Here is an 18728-nt window from a genome sequence, read left to right on the forward strand (position 1 = left end):
GCAAGCCTGGTATCCCAGGGTTAGAATGTTGAAATAACACTAGAGAGCTTAGCGCCATCCTCTTAATTCCAGGCAGCAGAAGTAAACCCAGCTTGATCTGGCCCACTGCGATGAGTCCTAAAGGTCAGCAGGGTTAAACGGTATTTGATTAAAATCAGGAGATGGCCAAGTCCTTTCACCGGGCCCTTCCAGGCCTGCTGGGGATAGAGAGTGATGGTGGCGGGGGAGCAAATAGCCTCCATGTTTGCACGTTTGATTCGGCCCCCTCTCCTCATTCTTGGGGTGGGGGCAGGGTGTGTTTGATGCCCACCCCCTCCCCCCTCAAAAAGAAAGCTTGCCACTGTTTATCAAGCCAAGGCAAATCCAATTAGCCTGTGGCCTGCCTCCCAAACCTATTAAACTGCTCAGCTGTGAGAACACTCCTCAGTCCCCGCCAATATCTCATTTCTTCCTTGCCGCTGATAAGATCAGCTCAAGATATTCAATGGGTTTCACTTCTGCTCCATCACAGATGCCAAGCCCCCTTGACCACGACATTTGCTGGGGTCCCTCTTCCTCTTTCTCTCTCCCGCTAACTCCCGTCTTTATCCTCTTTCTCTCATGTAGTTACACACAAATGACAAAAAAAAAAAGACAAAAAAAAGTAGGACAGAAACTTTCAGTGGCCGTGTTTACTCTAGACACAGATCAGGCCGTCCCCACTGTCTGACAGGAGGGAAACTGATTTTTCTTATCACGACCCATCCACAAAGGGCCCAGGCCAGGCCTGCACGATTAGCATTCCTTGGTGGAGATGTGTCAGTCCCATTTCTATCAGAGAGACAGATTGAGCCTTTCACTCAGAGCTGCAACTGAGTGACACATGGCCTGGCCGGGAGGACAACATTGTTATTTGAGTTAAGAAATCAATTTGTATCAAATGTACACTGTAATTTATTTGTTGGCTTTGAAGGGAACCTGGCTAAGATAAATGGGAATGGACTTCTCTTCTTCCTCTTTGCTACCTTCCGCCTTCATTTTCCTCTTCCTCTTCCTTCTTTCTCTTCTTTTTCTTTCAGCCATGCTGAGCTGATAAAGTTCTTGTGAAGCCCATGATAGTTCCAGTCAGAGACAAAGTGACAAACATGTTTAAAGTTGGGCAGTGATCTCCAAATCTCAAAAAGAACACCTTGTTGGACATGATAGAACATTTGTACCTTTTCCCTTTAATCTGTCAAAGAAAGCTGGAGTGATGTTTTTGACATTTTTCTTTATCACACCAATCTTGTAGAAAGAAAGGATAGATGTTTAAATTCATTTTACATTTTAACTTCTCAGCCAGCATACTGGCTCATAGATCAAGATGATTTTCAGGATTAGAAAAGATTAATTTTTGCTCCTTACATATCAGCCTCTCTGAGACAATATTTGTACACAGGGTGGCACTTTTGGGGCCAGTGGATCTTGAGCCCAGAAATATAGGCTGAATGTGTCAAGTAAATGCACAGTGCAAATCCGATTCATAATTTAATTGTTCCATACAATATACAAAGAAACCTTTTTTTTCCCTGGACTTTAGCTTATTTCATTTAATTCTATACAAATTTAATATACAAATAACAAATAATAAACATGCATTTGGAGAACTATACAGTTTAACATGTATGATATTTCACCAGTAACTGAAACATATTGACAAGCCAAACCATAAATCTCTTCTAAAGAAAGCTGGTCTGTCTGATGGCATTGAGGAATATTATTTCTAGTTATGAGACACTGTATTCTATTAGGATCAAGAGGAAGTTTAGCATATTTTATTTCTTTTATTTCCTTCCCAAGAGACCAGAACAAACAGGTGGTTATCTATACATATCAAATATATCCTGAGCCTCTAGACTGATCCAAAAAAAGCATCTTACTTTAGGCTTTATAGAGAACATAAGCAGTGTCTGTCCTGAACTGCCAAAATGTAGATATGCAAATATTTTCAAATGAAGCAGACTGAAAAAAGGAGGCCATAACGCTTCAAAGCCACATACTCTAAACCTAAATGAGATTAGGAAAATTGAATCATTTCAAAACCTGTGGGCAGAATGTAAACTTGTTAGTGTGCTAATCCTTGGGGCCAGGTGACTGGGTATACAGAGCAGAGAGAGCAAGCAATACAAGGATGAAAACATTTGGATGTCCATCTGGCTTTATTCAAACCCAGCAGTAATAACCACCCTCAAGCATTCGAGAAGGAAAAAAAATACTTTACATTTTATATCAGACATCCCTGGTACCCTGAATGCCTAAACCATGAACAGGAATTTAGGCATAACTTAATCTCAGTCTCCTTTAATGTTATTAGCATTTCCTTGACCAGAATTTGGATTGTGATTAAATGCACTTTTTCATAACAAAAATGATAATTATTACTATCCAGTCAATAATTCATATATAATCATTTCATTTATGCTGAGGAATAATGGTTCTTGTTCTATAATGGTTCGTTTCGACATTCATCATTACCTAGGTGAGTTTTGTCTCTACAATTAATTATTTTTAAGTAAAAGATCATTTTAACCCACCCCTGCTGTCAGAATTCACAATGTAACAACTAAGTTTTTCTTATACTGTATGTAACATTGTAAATATTGCATGCAGTTTTACTACTGAACTGATAACATCTCCATCATTAAATTTCATTTAAGGTGGAAAAACAAAAAGACCATGCTGTTTGAATTCGTGTCACAGTGAATCAGGTTTAGCAAAAATTAGACCTATACAAATGATTTCCTTGATTCTCATGATAATTTACATGTATATGCAAACAATTTATTTGAATAAATTACTTCAATTAATTATTTGAAGAAGCCCCATTGCCAGTATAATTTGCTGCTGGTGAGATATAGACTGTTTTCTGACAATGAAGTCTGCAGCATTAAGAGTAAATACATGTTTACTTAGATTTACAGATTTTATTTAATTTAGTTTTTAGATATCTTAGATTTTTGATTTGGTTTTGATTTTGATTTTCCATTTGTGCTGATTGCAAAAATGGAATGCAATGTGAAGTGTATGGATGTTAAAAACATGCAATTGGTCAGCATCCATCACTTTCAAAGACACAGACATATGCACATGACATGTCAGCTGTCTGTGCCTCGAAACCTGCATTGGCATTTTGTTCCTGCAGAACTGGGGCTCTTTGCAATTAAACCTGTCAGAGAAAGGAGTCATAACCGTTCAAAAAACGATGCCTAGTTGATCCTCCTTTTATGCTAATTCTGATCTACCAGTGATGGGGCAGGTTGCAGGGTTGACAGGACTGTTTGCCTCTTCCTACGAGTCTGTCACAACGTGGCGCTTCTCTGCACACAGTGACCCCTCTGCAAACTTGCCCTTATCTGATCTGCATGTCTGCACATACACTGATGAGCTCTAGTGACCAAATTGTATGACAGCCATCAATGGCAACCAAAATGTACTTTAGGGTATTTTATTGTTGCTCCATTTTTTTCCCATTATTTTTGCCAACTTTTTTCAATTGCCTTTACTTGAAAATATATGTATATCTGTGTCTGAAGCAATGTAATTCTGTGGCAGATATTTGGCCCTCTACTCAGAATGACTATTTTTGCATGCGGTTTTCCTATTATTCATGCTATCTTATATTCATTCATATGTCCTTAATAGGTTCAATGAAAACATAACAAGACACTCTATGAAGTCCTTGTTTTAAACATAAAATAAAAAAGATATCAGGAATTGCCCCTGTATTACACCAATAGATCCTTGCAAGTCCTGTCCTGAAATAGTGAGATCCTTGTAGATTAGTCCTGCCATTTGTCATCTTGTGCTGAGCATAAAATGATGTGAATTATCAGAACAGCGGCTGAAGAATTCCAAAACACTATTAGCTGGGGTTACATTAGTTTGGGTAACAGTTTATCACTCTTTAAATGCTTAGAATTTGTTTCATGCTGAAATTAGCCTATGCTGTCCAAATCCAGGCAACTGGCCAAGCTAAAGACATGCTTTAAAAAAAGAAAAGAAAAGATGTTTAACATGCTGTGACGTTTTGCATCCATTTTACAGAGTCAGATGAGTGGACAGTTGATGGGTGAGCTTTCTGACGGTGTCAGGACAGAGTCGTGGCATCAATGGGAAGTTGTAATCGAACTGACAGGTTGCCTATGTCTTCAACTTGAAGGACACAGTATCCATGCAGCACTGCACAGGCATTCATTTAGAACTCTGTTAATGTAGGTATTTCAGGATACCTGCTGATACCTTTGTGAAAAAAGTATTGTGTAATGTTGCTTTGACTGTTGACATCTTAACCAAATTCAGAAACATATTGTATGAAAAATAACTGTCAAGTATATATATATAGAGAAAGAGAACATTTGCATAAAACAATGGTACAAATTATGGTACATAATGATGTTTTTGTCACCCTTACTTACAAATGTAATATTACAGTTTAAAAGTTTTATCTGCTGCAAAACATGTTTACTCATGATGCCAGTACCATCTGTTCATAGCCTACTGCTATATTTGTCATATTGATGGCATAGTGATACTTTCCAAGCTCTTCTCAAGTGTCTTTGTGGCACACAAGTGCTCAGAAAGGTTCATTTTGCACCAGGGCCACATTCGGTCACTACGATGACAGATAATATGAAGTAGGGAAATTGCTGTAATTCTTTGCTTTTCCTACTTGTCAGTCATGATATCTGAATCTTTTCGTGCCTAACATTTCTGGGCCCGATTATTTCAATGAAATGGACGTCAGCAAGCTTAGTAACCTGATGTCAGTAGGGTTATAGTGATGTGCTATATGAGCTTAGGGTGCCAACAAAATTTCACACCTTATAATTTCTGTAAATACTGTCTATGCAGTCTGTAGTTCAAACAGTCCTTGTCCTACAAACATTATAGTGAGAAGGCTAAGAATAGGTTTTTGCACCATGGCCGGGAACATGTTCATAAAATCTGAACATGATCTGCAAGCCTCTCTCTCACGTAACTCTGATTTTCTTCCACTTGTAAACTGTGGGAAAGGTTTGGTTTGACCGCAGGAGGTTTATTACTTCTCAGATGTTCTGAAACTTCATCCACTGCAATTGGTGATAGATGAGCCCCTGCTCTCACCAAAATCCTAGCTAGGTTGTTGTGTGGACATATATCTGATTAATCCCACTCTCACCCCTAGTTCTGTATTTATGTTAGCCAAATTGCATGCATATAACACAACGACAATGGCTTATGATGTTGTAATACCTCATTGGGGGAAAAAAAATTCTTTCAATTTTTGATTTTTTAAATAATTTGAACAATAATATAATTTTTTTTTCAGATAGAGAAAATTTTATATGCAGTAACTCATCCCCTAGCCTAGTACGTTAAATAATCACTGGCTCATGAAAGCAAATAATGTACTTAAAATAAAATGAATGTGTGTTTTATATTTGCAGTCAAAGCCTTTTTGCGTGTGTGGGGGTTAAATTATATTCTGCATGCCTGCCGTCCTTTTTCAAATGAATGTGAAGGAACAAGTTCAGGGAATGGAAACAGGTTGTTATCACTCTGCTATCATTCCACCTGGACAGGCTAGCCATCACAAATGCCCATTTTGCCAGAATAAAACATATGAATTAGACTTCATAAGCTTATCTTTGCTTTGATATGTAGAAGGCTGCAGGTTTATTTCCACATTAATCCTTCTTCTATGGCTCTTTGATGCATGTAGGTGGGTATTTTCAAAATAGCTCAGGTAGCTATATATCGATGACAGTCTGGTTTAGCTCACCACTGAAGCTTAAAAGTCTTGAAGTTTTCCTTTTTTCCTAAATTTTCCTTGAAGAATTAATGTAACAAAATAAAATTAAAACATGCACCAAAATTCTAGCAATAGGTAGTAGAGCAAAAAGCATGAAAGGTGAAGTTATTTTTTTTCAACCTTTACTCTGGATAGCCAGAGCCTGTGTCAAAAAGAACTGTAGTTAGCCTGTCATTATATTGACTGACCTACTGAGCCAAGCAAATTCTTCACTCTATAGCTCAGATATGTTGCTACTTTTGTTCAACTGGTGTGTTTCCTTGTTTAACACCTCTTGCATAGGGGTGAAAGCTGAGTATGCACTCAGTACCTCGCTACCAAGCTAATGACATGTCCTGTGTACTTATGTGCTGTTAAACACTGGTTATGAAGCATTGGTCATGTCTCATAAACAACACAAGTATTTGGCCCACAATAGATTGAACATTTGTCGCACCGAAGTGTGTTAGATCAGAAGAAAATATCATTAAAACATAGTTGTATGATTAGGCACACTTTCCTGCATTCTAGCAACACATTTCATCATTTGGAGTTTGGAAATAAACATCTAAAAAGCCTAGCTTGTTTATGTAAAAACTCAGGACTGATGAAGTCAAATAAGAACATTTTGGCCAGATGTACAGTGCATCTTGAAAGTTTTCACAGGGCATCATTTTTCCCACGTCTTGTTATGTTACAGCCTTATTCCAAGGTCTTACCGCCCCCCCCAGAATTCTATACACAACACCCCATAATAACAACGTGGCAAATTTATTAAAGTGATGTGCTGTGAAAACTTTCTGGGTGCATTGTATATGATTAAAATCACAACATTTCTAAAGCAGTTGAAATGAAGAGATGAAGGACAAGAACAGCAACAATGCCAGTGTCAGTAACTGCATAAAACTAGAAAAAAATCAATGTCTCCAAGACGTCTCCATTTAGAAATCCTGCATAAATAGTTCCCACGGCATTTTTGTTGTACTAAAACATTGTGCACAGACTGGAGGTTGCTGATAGCTGCTGTCTGATGAAAATACAAACAGCTGAACATTGAACAAAATTGAATGAGCCTCATATTGTGACCCTGAAGTGCTCAGCTCGGTGCTCAGTTGGAGGCATGAATTCAAACAAAGAAGTCCTCACTGGCATGCAACTTCAAAAAGCCACATTGCTGTGGGTATCATTTAATTTGTTAGCGGAATCATTAGCATAATTATAACTGTTATTAACATAACATTTGTAATGCATGGTAAATTTCACACCAGTAAAAACAGAACATCAACGAAGCCAAAACTCAACCATGGCAAATAGCAAATGGGTTTGTGCTCCTGTAAACTGAGCAAGTACAGAAGTGTAGTGCACGATTTTGAGGTCAGCTTATATCTATCTTTAAATTATACACAATCTCATTATATATATATATATATATATATATATATATATATACACACACACACACACACACACACACACACACACACACACACACACACACACACACACACACACACACACACACACACCATGGGTCTGAGAGTAACGCAATTTCAATTCTCTGTATGTCCTGTACATGTGGCAGAATTGACAATAAAGCTGACTTTGACTTGACTTGACTTTGATATATATAAACACACACACACACGTTTGGACACACCTTCTCATTCAATTTTTTTTCTTGGTCATGAAAATAAAGAAATCACATTTAATGAGAAGGTGTGTCCAAACATTTGACCTGTACTGTATACACAAACACACACACACACACACACACACACAAACACAAGCACAATGTATTAAAACCCGTAGTGCTGTACCAAATACACTGGTAGTAGGTTGACTGAATCAGTTTTATTAGCGAGTTAAAACAGGAAACCGAAAGCTCACAATGGGGAAAATCCAAAGCAGTGAAGCCTCCTGAACACTTCCAGGTTCATCCCCCTTGACCTCGACCCAACAAGACAGCCTCGCTTCCTGAAACACGTTGCAGGGTCAGTTTTCTGATTAAGCGTTTTCCGTGCAGTGTTCTGGTAACAGAAAGAGAACCGCATCTCAGGAGTTCGTCCACATGCTTACTTTCCAGTTGCATTTGCAGTTGATGTCCCTGTCAGCTAGCCTGCATCATCAGATTCAGAAATGTACACAGCAAACATAAGTATGGTAAACTTGTGAAGATTATAAATACTGTTGAATTTGCCATTTGGTTTGTTCTTGTCTGCAGTAAATTTGTGTTTTCCAGATTGCTATGCAGTGCTAAGATGCAAGCACTCGCTCATATAAGGTGAGAATATAATAAGGACATGTCAGCAGTAAGAACTTGTACATTTTGGAGCATTTCATGCATGTGGATTCTGGGTAAAAAGGTGGGGCTGAGCAGAGCACCACAAACGCACAAAAGGCATAAAATCTGACCTAGTCATGTTTTACTTATATTTTTGCTAACCGAATGTTTAAGATTTATAATCTTCAATCAGGGTGTGAGTAAGATGTATCATTAGTAAATACAGGATGAATGCAGAACTTGGGACACACAAGTGAGAGAAGGTGTAGTTGCTGGAATGTCCAACACAGCGGTTCATCTAGTGTGAGCGGGAATTTTGTTTAGGTACAGACCCAGAAGCTTGCAGAGATGGCCCACGACCTGCCAAGAAAAGCGTAACTTTTACACTTCTCCCCTTCCTTGGTCAGGATTAAGTTGGACCACCTCTGACTGTAGCTGCATTTGCCTTCTGGCAGTAATATGTGAAATAATATTTTTTTATTAAAATAAACATGTGAGATGCACTAACAGGTCATAGAATGACAGTGTTTTATTAGTGTAATTACTTACATATGAGTGATATGACTCTATAAATAAGATATAAGGAATATGCTGTGGTTTCAAGGATTCAAAGCATTTATTGTCATACATACAGAAGAAATTACTTTTCTCTGTGAAATTCTTTCTTTGCCGTCCACAGACAAATTAAGAGTTTAATATTAATGAATGAACTTATATAGTATAAATAAAAATAAGAAAGTGCCATGGGTGGTAATGGTCCAGTGAGTTACACACTCGCCTATAAACCAAAATACCACAAAGTTACAGGTTCAAACCCCACTTACTGCCATTATGTCCCTGAGCAGGACCCTTAACCCTGAGTTGCTCCAGAGATACTGTTTCTGTAACTACTGACTGTAATTTGCTCTGGGCATCTGATAAATACTGTAAATGTAAGAGTGATAACAGAGATATTTTATTCATGTTCAACAAGTTTCAGTATCTTCCAGAATGTTACGTGCGCAGTGTTATAGCCTCTTTAAAACAGATTAAAACATATTTTGTCACTAGTATCTAATTAGTTTTATGCAATGATCAGTGGTTAATTAACCATTTGGTTCAGGATTAATACATGGAGATGTGGTTTTGGATTCTATCTGCCCTCCCAGTGACATGCTCGTATATGGAATAAATTGGCCATTGGTCAGTCTGTGAAGGATTTCTTATATCTTGAGCATGTGCATTATTTTGCAGTTTAAGTGGTCCCCATGAACAAATAAGCAACCTACTGCTCAATAACTTTAAATATTTTAGTTCCTGTTTGCAGTTGCACACACTTGTATAACATAGTGGTTATGTTCCCATTTTAAAATGCTCTTTTAAAAGAAGCACTTCGGTTTCAAAAGGTGACTGATCACACATATTCAGTTTAATTGTTGCTTGTGACAAAGGGTCACAGAAATACCAGACAGACAGGCTTCAATGTAGAGTAATTTAGAATCGTTCCATCATAATAGTTACAGTTCACAATAGTTCCATCAAATAAGGGCTTACAACAAAAAAAGTAATTTTTCCTCTTGTACTTGTCCTGTGAGCAAGACTTGCACTGTCTTGCTCACATTAGTCTATGTCTCTTGGGCTCCCAAAATATCATTGCTTACCACTATGTCTGAGTTTGCTCAGTTGGTCTTATTTTAGCATTGTAATCTAGTATTCTGAGTATACTGTGTTCTGCATCTGACATTTTCCTCCTTTACATTCAAATACTTTGCAATCCTTGAAAAATAGCTGTAATATCAGCAGGCATAAAAATTGTGTAATGGCAGTTGTCTGTTATGCAGAAGGAATTTTTAGACAGAAATGAATTAATCTGGCACAAATATTTAAAAATTATTTTTGGTGTGTCCACATCATTGGTCCCCTACTAAATACACACTAAATACACATGAATGCTGTATGCTGTCAAAAATTTCTGAATTTACTTTAAAAGATGGTTACATGTACTGCACACCTTTAATTAGTTAACCATGTCTAAGGGTATTTTTTGCACTTGAAAAGACTTCAGCTTTCAGTAAACGTAGTTATAAATCATATAAATTCCCAGTCTAAAGTCTGGACACACCTACTCTGTGGCAGTTATGGAGACAAAGAAACAAATCTAAGACTTCTGTAGCAGAAGAAAGTGAAGTATGTTTGATGAACATGTCGCCTCTTGGTCACTATCGTCACCATAAAAAGCTGTTGTTGCTCATCAACATGAGTGAGTGATAAGAACCTTCAGAGTTGGAAAATCGAGAGAAGCCAAGAATGTGAAATTCTCCCTTTACTTCATAACCTCACGTGTGTTATTCCATATTCCAGCGTCTTCAGTTTTGTTTTGTAATGCAAGACCCATAGATGAGTAGTTTCGGCATTCAAACGTTTGACTGGAAGTGTATTAAAATAATAACAGATTTTTTTTATCCATTTTCTGCAAAATGAAACATGTCAAGTTAAAATGAACATACACTGTGTGCAATAATGGCCAACATGCCTAAAATGACTATATTATGCAACCAAATTGTATTATTTACATTGGTATCTCCCTGACACAGAAGATCTTAACAGTGTGCATTGAAATATACTCAGTGACTTAAAGAAACTACTGGGCTTTCATCATAATTTTTTATTATTTTTTCTCAACCGCAGATATACTGATGTTATCAATACTATCAGCACACAAATAATTACTAAAACTAGATTCTCCAGTTGCAATATGCTCCTGCATGAAATGTAAAACCTCACAACGCTGGCCGCATGTTGCTGGACCTGTGGCTGGAAAAAGGATGGCTTGCGCACGTTGGTCCTGTGTGCAGAAACGGCTCGGCCAACTTTGGCCCCGTCTTTGCTTCCCTTGTACAGCCTGCTGGATCGGGTCCAAGCAGCATTAGCATCACACACCAGCGTTTTAGAAAGCACCGCATGAAAGAACTCGCTTAAAGCCATTAAGGGGGAATGTCACAGCTCTGTGCCTGGCTCTCTAATGCGGCCCCTCGGAACTCAGGGAAAGGCTGTTTTCGGTGCGGAGCGTCTTCCCCGGGCCTCCCCGTGCGTGTTGTACAGCAGCGTATTGACCGAGGCGTCAGCCCGCTCGGCTCGCGGTTGTTCTGGAAACGGGGAGCAGCGAAAGTGCTCTGCTGAACACAGTGTCGAGCGATTGTTGTGGCCGTGTGACTACCGGACTCCCCGACTTGTTGTTCCCAGCTGGGCCCCAGCCATTGTGTGGGTTATTCATCCAACACGTTCATGGAGCTAGATAAATGGATTACCGGCCGAGAGATACTGGCGGCGTCTTCAAGACGAAGGAGAGAGAGAGAGAGAGACAGAGAGAGAGAGAAAGAAGAGAAGACAGCCGAGATCTTTGGGGAGTGCTTGGGGAGGTGGGGAGAGTGTTGGGGGCATGGAGTGAGGGGTAGAGACGTTTGTGTAGCAGGGCCCAGTGCGTGTGTACACTGGTGAATGGCCTGCTTCTGCCAAAAGTGAGAGAGAGAGAGAGAGAGAGAGAGAGAGAGCGATAGAGAGAGCAAGAGAGACGTGACAGAGATAAACTTTCCCCTCTCCCTCCCTCCCTGTCATTCTCTACAGCAAAATAAATGGAGGGCTATACAGTGACATATCTGTTTTCAGTGCAGGGAGAATCCAGGTGACGAAGGTCATTGTTGCTGGTTAGTCGGTGTGCCAAAGTGTCAAGGAGAGGATGAAAGGAGTCGTGTGCATTATTTATGCAGTTATTTCCGTCACGCTTGTTACAGCAAAATAAATAATTTAAAAAATAAAGGAATGAAATAAGAATGCATTAATGGAAACTCTGAATTGTACAAATTGTCATTAGAAAACAAGGGTGCAAAAATTACAGACAACAAACGTGAAAGTTATCCCCGGTGGGTGGGTGTTTTAAACACGGGTGTGCATGGTGTGTGTGTGTGTGTGTTTCGCATTTTTTCTGTCTCATTTTGCCCCCCTCCCCTCCTTTTTTTTTTTTTTGTTCCAACCCTTTCTTCCTTTTTGTCATCTCTTACGGCCCGGGGTGTTGTGGGAAAATGGCTGGAAGTGACAGCCTAATTACGAGCTCCCCGCCCTGTTTGTTACTCATTAGACGATTCGCGGTACATCCGCTTTATTAATGAATCGCAATATCACGTCCTCCAGCCGGAGCCCCACGCTGCTCTGCTACAAAAAGCCGTAAACGGGACGCCGGGAGGCGATTTCGCCCCGAATTCTGCCCGGCGCTCGTTTAAGGGCGTTAAAGCGCCGTTTACACGCGCCATTGCGGGAGGCATTTTACACCTTCATCAGTAAATCACCATCAATCTGGACGATTTGGGGATGAAGGCGACCGGGGAAAAGGGCAGGGCGTGGGATGAAACGAATGGACAGAATAAAGAGTTGCTGACATCCCGAGGCAGTTGGTTTTCAGCTAATTACGAATTATTATTTTTTTATTTTTTGGAATTGTGCATGGTGCTTTAATATATCTCAGCCTGGAATACTAATACTAATTCTTTTTTTTAAATAACAGAATTATCTTTCTCTCTCGCGCGCGCGCAACACAAACAAAATATGATCAGCGTTCTCATAATTATAATTTTTCAAACATGAAAGTTTGGGTATTACAACTCGCCCACAGAGGTCGCTCTAATCTTTTTAATTCAGGTGAACAACCCGTGAGCGCTGAAACAATAAATAAGGAATATTTTATCATTCATTAATATTTAAAGGTTAAATTATGCGCTATATTAACAGGTAATATTTTGTCCCCGGTATAGTACGAATCTTTGAATTACAAATGAACATTTTCTGAATAATACGTTTAGAATACGTGAATAAATTTGGAAGATTTTAGTTGTTGTTGTTGCATTTTGAAGTGTAAAGAGAATTATGTTCTGCGTCTTGCCCTGGAACTGTAAACTCATTGCTGAACTGAACTGCTTTTTTTTTATTATAAATAACTAAAAATTAGTTCCGAAACGGAACGACTTAACTGTCTGTATTCGAACTTGGGGGTTAAATTTGCCGCGAGTTTCGAGCGTCAAGCCTCGTCCCATAACCGTCACACGCGCGCGTCCCTCCGAGATGAATAATTTATTATCGAATCGAGTTTTCTCCCTGACAGATTAGATTTTAACCATTTGATTTTGTTTGGATAGGGCGTCGCCGCATTATTACTTAATGGCGATCCCAGCTGCCTTCGCCCATTTCCCATCACCAGCAACCATCTGGCAACTTATTAGCACCTCAATGCATTTCTGCGCCACCCCCACTTTACGCAGGAGAAGATGAATCCCATTAACTGTGGACGCTCGGCGTTATCTCTGCCTCCGACGGGCATAAAAAAACATCTGCTGTAAAAATTTTTTTTTTAATAAATACATAAAAAAATTAGAATAGTGACGTTTGTTACTGTTTGTATTGAAAGAACGAAATCAGGTTTTCTTTCTTTTTTAAATTCGGAATCATTTTCATTTATTTTATTAAACAAAATATATGATCTGGGCAAACTCCGTCAACTATTTACAAATTCAAATCAACATATATACAGAAAAAAATACAGCAAGACAAAAAAAAAAAAAAAAAACCTACCAAATATCCCAAGGTAAATATGAACAGGGGAGAGATTTGGTTTGGTGAGCGATCGGACCTGATAGACACCCCCCTGCTCGGCGCCCCCACCCCGCGCCCGTGCCTTGGTGGGACTGCGACCCCGTCGGCAGTGAAAAAGTCCTGATCAGGCCGAGGACAGCGCCGTCAGAATCCGCGTCGCGGCGTCCTGCTGGTTCCGAGTGCTGCAGAAACGAGAGAAGTCGGTTTAATACGCATGTATTACACATCATTTAACCATTTAGGCCCGAACCCCTACTTATATAAACCCACGTTTATAACTGTATATCCTCTCGCTCCAAACTATCCATTTTCAAGCGACCTTCGTAAAGGATCGTTTCATTATGAGCACGAATTTAAAACAAAATGATTTAAATAAAAAAAGTTGCTAATTGTCGCACTAACAGAAAACGGCCTCGTCGCTCTCCGTCAACTGGTCCCCGGGGTCGCCCTCCTCCCCCAGGGGTCTTTAGGGAAGGCTGTGGGGGGTGGGGGGTGACCCCAGACCCTTCATCCCTGAGAACCCATTAACCACTTATTATTTCGATACCTCCAGCCTTTAATTGGCTTCGTTTCGGGACGTTTTTGCCGGAACGACATTAGTTCTAAATGTATATAAGAAACGTGACTGTGTTTACCTGTCGTGAATGGGCCGAAACGAGGATTTCATGGGAAGCGTGGGAGACTCGGGCGTCAACGCGCGATCCTCTCGATCTATAAACGGAGAGTGATGAAGATGAAGAGGACGGACGGTTCGAGGTGCCTGCGTGGGTGCGTGGGGGGGCGCAGACTGCTTACCCGAGTGCCTGTCGTCGCCCGGCTCGGCTCGGCCCGCCGCCTGCTGCTGCTGCTGCTGATGCTGCTGGTGCTGATGATGCGCGTGCACGTGCTGCTGCTGCTGCTGCTGCTGATGCTGCTGGTTCGCTCCCAGGAAGGACCGGAAGTTCAGCACGGGGTTCTGGCCCAGGAAGCCGCCGTTGGGCCAGTTGTGGAACTTCCCGACGTGGCACGTGTACAGTCCGTGGCTGGGGATGAAGGCGGGGTGCTGGATCTGCGGCGCCGCGTGGCACGCCGGGCCAGAGGGCGACGTGGCCGTCTCGGCCAGAGACCAGATTTTTGGCTTGCTGCTCACGGGCAGCGGGAAAGTGTCGTGCTCGCTGGGGGACAGCACCCGCGTGTCGCTGCCGCCGTCGGGGGACACCTTGCCGGCGGCGATCGCGGTTTTCTTCTCCAGGCTCGGGCCGAAGTCCCCGCCCTCCGCCTTGTCCTCGTCGTCCTCGTTGCTCTGGTCTCCTTCGTTGTCGTCGATCTTGTCGATGTCGATGCTCTCCAGGTCGATCTCCTCGTCTTCGTTCTTCTCCGCGTCCAACTCGTTGTCGCTGCCGAACACGTTGCCGTCCTCGTCCTCTTTACTCCTCGCGCCCCACGTGACCTTGTTCTCCTTCTTTAGTCTCCGCCTGGCGTTGGCGAACCACGTGGAGACCTGCGTGAGGGTCATCTTGGTGATGATGGCCAGCATGATCTTCTCGCCCTTGGTGGGGTACGGGTTCTTGCGGTGCTCGTTCAGCCAGGCCTTCAGCGTGCTCGTGCTCTCCCTGGTGGCATTCTTGGGTCTGGCAGGGTCCCCGTACTGGAACTGGCCGTAGGGGTAGAAGGCCTGTTGGGTGTGGGCAGCGAAGCTGGCGGGGTGGACCCCCGGCCCGTCCTTCAGCTCGTACTGGGAGCCCTGCAGAAAGTCCACGGACACGCCGGATCCGTTATTCACACTCCGCGCCGGGTCACGTGTCCAGTCTTCAGCCAGACACGGTTTTAATACAAACACTCATAAATGAATAAAACCAGGCAAAGCAGGCCTGGCAGCTACTGGCCTTTCCTACATACATTTATTTTAAAAGATGCCAATTTATTCGAAAATATGTTCATAAGCCACGAATGGCCCCTTCTCTGGCCACCCCCTTCTTATTATCCTAATATTATTTTTAAAAGTGAACATTTGTAAGGTGTTATCGCCGTTCTGAGTTACAGGTTTACGACGAAAACGCTCCGGGAAATTTATAATGTACTTTTACACGATGACATTTCCACGTTCAGAAACAAGAACATCAAAAGAGAGACTATTTTTACCCCTTGCGTGTGTATACGTATGTGTCTATATATTATTATTATTATTATGATTATTATTAGTCGTATTTTCCTCTTTGATCAGAATGGAAGAGCCTGTCTTCTCCACAACAACTTTTACTTCACACAGCAGCTGACAAAGACCGACAGCATTAAAAAAAAAATTCCAGCCAGGTCCCATGCAAGCAATAAAGCAGCAAAAAAACGAACAAATACAAAACCAATGTCGAGACTCAACTTTTACTCCGCCACAAAACAAGAAGTGAACTCGTCTCAGGCGGCGCTGGATACTGATAATACTGATAATACTGATAATACCGATAATACTCCTAATGCTAATAACACCGATCGTAATGTAATAAGCAGGCAGGGCAGCCCCCCGCGGGAGCGCGCTTACCATCTGCGTGAAGAGCGCCAGCTCGGCGCTGCTGTACGGCAGGAACGCGCCGTAGTTCTGCGCGGCGGCGGCGTACGGGTGCGCGTACATGCCCAGCACCGACGTGACGGCGGCCGCGGCGGCGGACTGGCTGGCGGGGGCGTCGCCGCTCGCTCCGCGGCCGGACGGGATCGCGGCCGGCCGCTCCGCCCCGTACACCGGCGGGGACGCGCTCAGGTACTGCGGGTAGCCCAGCTGGGGGAACGACATCTGGTCGGAAACTCCGACAATCCAGCACAGGAGCAAGCGAGGAAGGAAGAAGAAGAAGAAGAAGAAGAAAAGCCACGCACAAATCACGAAGTCACGAGTGGAAAGAGCCCGTGGACGGAAGGGGGGGACCGTTTTAAATCTCGGCGGCTCCCGCGGATGCGATCGGATCAACAATTGAGCTGGAACTGATGGCTCTGCCCCCGGGTCTCGGGATGATCTCTCAGATACAATTTGAAGTTGACGCCTTGATTGGCACAACACTTGAGCCGCAAGCTCCTCCTCGCGCGGCGCGCGCGGCCGCGGCCCTCTCCTCCTCGGTGCGCGCGACCCGCCGAAAGCTCATTTGCATCCGGCTCACTTGCGCGCGACCCCGGCGCGGTTTTTTTTTTTTTTTTTTAACGCTCGTCGCGGCGCATCGGTTGCGATCTGACCGATTTTTTTTATTCTCCCGGCATGCACCGAAAGACTCGGACGAGGGTGCACGCGGGTTCGAGCGTCTTTTAAAACGGTTTTTTTTTTTGGAGACGTAAAAAGTTCAGATTTTTAAGAGAAATTTTGTTCGTGTTTTTGAGAAGTTAAATATTTTTTTTCGTCTTTAATCACCCCGTTTCTCTCTCTTACTGCCTATTCCCTCCCCTCTCTCCCTCTCTCTCTCTCTTTCTGCGCGTCGTATTTCAATTTACCCGTCGTTCTCCGTTCTCGCTGCCTGACACACACACACACACACACACACACACACACTGGGCTGGAACGCGCGCCTTCGAGGTCCGATGTAGGATGCAAGAAAGAAAAAAAAGAATGAAAGTAAAGTAGAGGAGAGAGAGAGAGAGAGGTGGAAGGGGGGGGGGTATGAAGTGCGGTTTGACTGTTAGCGTCTCCGAGTCGTTGGACAAAAAAGATAAACTTTTTTTTTGAAGTTGCCATTATTTAATCAGGCCGCGCCAGTGACGTAAGAGCGACATGCGCGCGCCTCGACCAACCCAATTATCCAATGCGCTCACCCCCCTCCACACACACACACACACACACACACACACACACCGCGAAACTTACGTTGAGCCACATTATCTGACGTTACGTGAGGGGCGAGCGCGCCCCTCTTTAGTCCCGATCGCTGCGGTCGCGCCTGCCTGCGCGGATATTGTACATTTAACGGCCAACGGCGATTCCGATCTGCTCCACGTGGCTGAGAGTGGATATTGCGAGGCGAGGATCTGCTGAGAAGATCTGAGGGGCAGTGATGGTTATCAGCGGAACACATCAGAGAGGGAGAGAGAGAAGGAGAGAGAGAGAGAGAGAGAGAGAGGGGGAAGAATGGCAGCGGTGATAACCTGCTGGAAATGTGCTGGCCTGGCGATGCTGGAGATAGGAGGCCAGCAGACTGAAACATCAGACGTGGAACATGAACGACCAACATTTTATTTCTAAAAAAAAAAAAAAAGCACAAATTTCAGTACGTTGGCACAATTATTTTAAATCGTAGGCAAAAGTCCATATGCAACAAAGTTAGAATTGACAAAACGACAATAAACGATTTCTTCTGATTAACCGCCACACTCTTGCATTCTTATCGGTTTAAAATGGTCTACTTTTTTTAATGTTTTAATTAATATATATATTTTTTTTATTTTAAACGCGCAGGGATGTCGCACATATACACCAAAAGACGCGACGTCCCAATGTGCGTGTGTGTGTTTGGGGGGGTCAGAGAGAGAGAGAGAGGGAGAGAGAGGGAGACCGGGATTGTATTAACGAATGTTTGGAACTTTTTTTGAACGGAATGAACGGAAACGGATAAGATGGTTATTAGTTTTGCTTTATTACCCCGCTGTTCGCCGTGAATCCCGTCACGTCATAAGCACTTTATGCCCTCATATGCCGGGCAGGGGCACAGATTTGGGACGCATCCACGCGCAATTGAATTTTACCTCCTCATTTCCAGTTATTAAGGAAAAAAGGGAGAGAACACACACACACACACACACACACACAATTTCGAGGCAAATGGCGGCAAAAAAAATGCAGAATTTCGAGCGTTGCTTAACACACTCGGGCAGATCTGATCAATTTCATAGCTGTTGACACCAGTCGTAAAAAAACTGGTCAGTGCGTGTTGAACGCGTTACTGGGACAGGTGAAGGGGGGAAAAAGGAACAAATGAAAGCACAGGCCAGCGTTCAGCCAGAGTGCCAACTTGAAACACCGGACAGGGAGGAGATCAAAGCCAGAAGTGGCTTCTCTCTATAGAATACACAACTCCCAATGCCATTCAAAGG

At 42.5% G+C, this 18728-nt stretch overlaps 1 protein-coding gene across 1 annotated transcript; it reads right to left on the reverse strand.

Moving 5' to 3' along the window:
• Positions 1 to 12038: 12038 nt before the first annotated feature.
• On the reverse strand, positions 12039 to 17674 carry irx1a (iroquois homeobox 1a). The gene is made up of 4 exons (XM_028981951.1): positions 16204 to 17674; positions 14484 to 15411; positions 14324 to 14399; positions 12039 to 13870 (listed from the first exon to the last, which is right to left on the reverse strand). Exons 1-4 carry the CDS (start codon positions 16450 to 16452, stop codon positions 13813 to 13815), a joined length of 1311 nt encoding a protein of 436 aa, XP_028837784.1. The 5' UTR covers positions 16453 to 17674; the 3' UTR covers positions 12039 to 13812.
• Positions 17675 to 18728: the final 1054 nt, after the last annotated feature.

The sequence above is a fragment of the Denticeps clupeoides genome, chromosome 5 (assembly GCF_900700375.1).
Source record: "Denticeps clupeoides chromosome 5, fDenClu1.1, whole genome shotgun sequence".
NCBI classification, from domain to species: domain Eukaryota; kingdom Metazoa; phylum Chordata; class Actinopteri; order Clupeiformes; family Denticipitidae; genus Denticeps; species Denticeps clupeoides.

Excerpts from the sequence above, each read along its gene's own strand:
- irx1a (XM_028981951.1), bottom strand. The coding sequence starts at position 16,452 with ATGTCGTTCCCCCAGCTGGGCTACCCGCAGTACCTGAGCGCGTCCCCG. Across the intron at positions 14,400-14,483 it reads GGGCGACGACAGGCACTCGG|ATCGAGAGGATCGCGCGTTG; the intron begins GTAAGCAGTCTG and ends CTCCGTTTATAG. Across the intron at positions 13,871-14,323 it reads TTTCGGCCCATTCACGACAG|CACTCGGAACCAGCAGGACG; the intron begins GTAAACACAGTC and ends TCGTTTCTGCAG.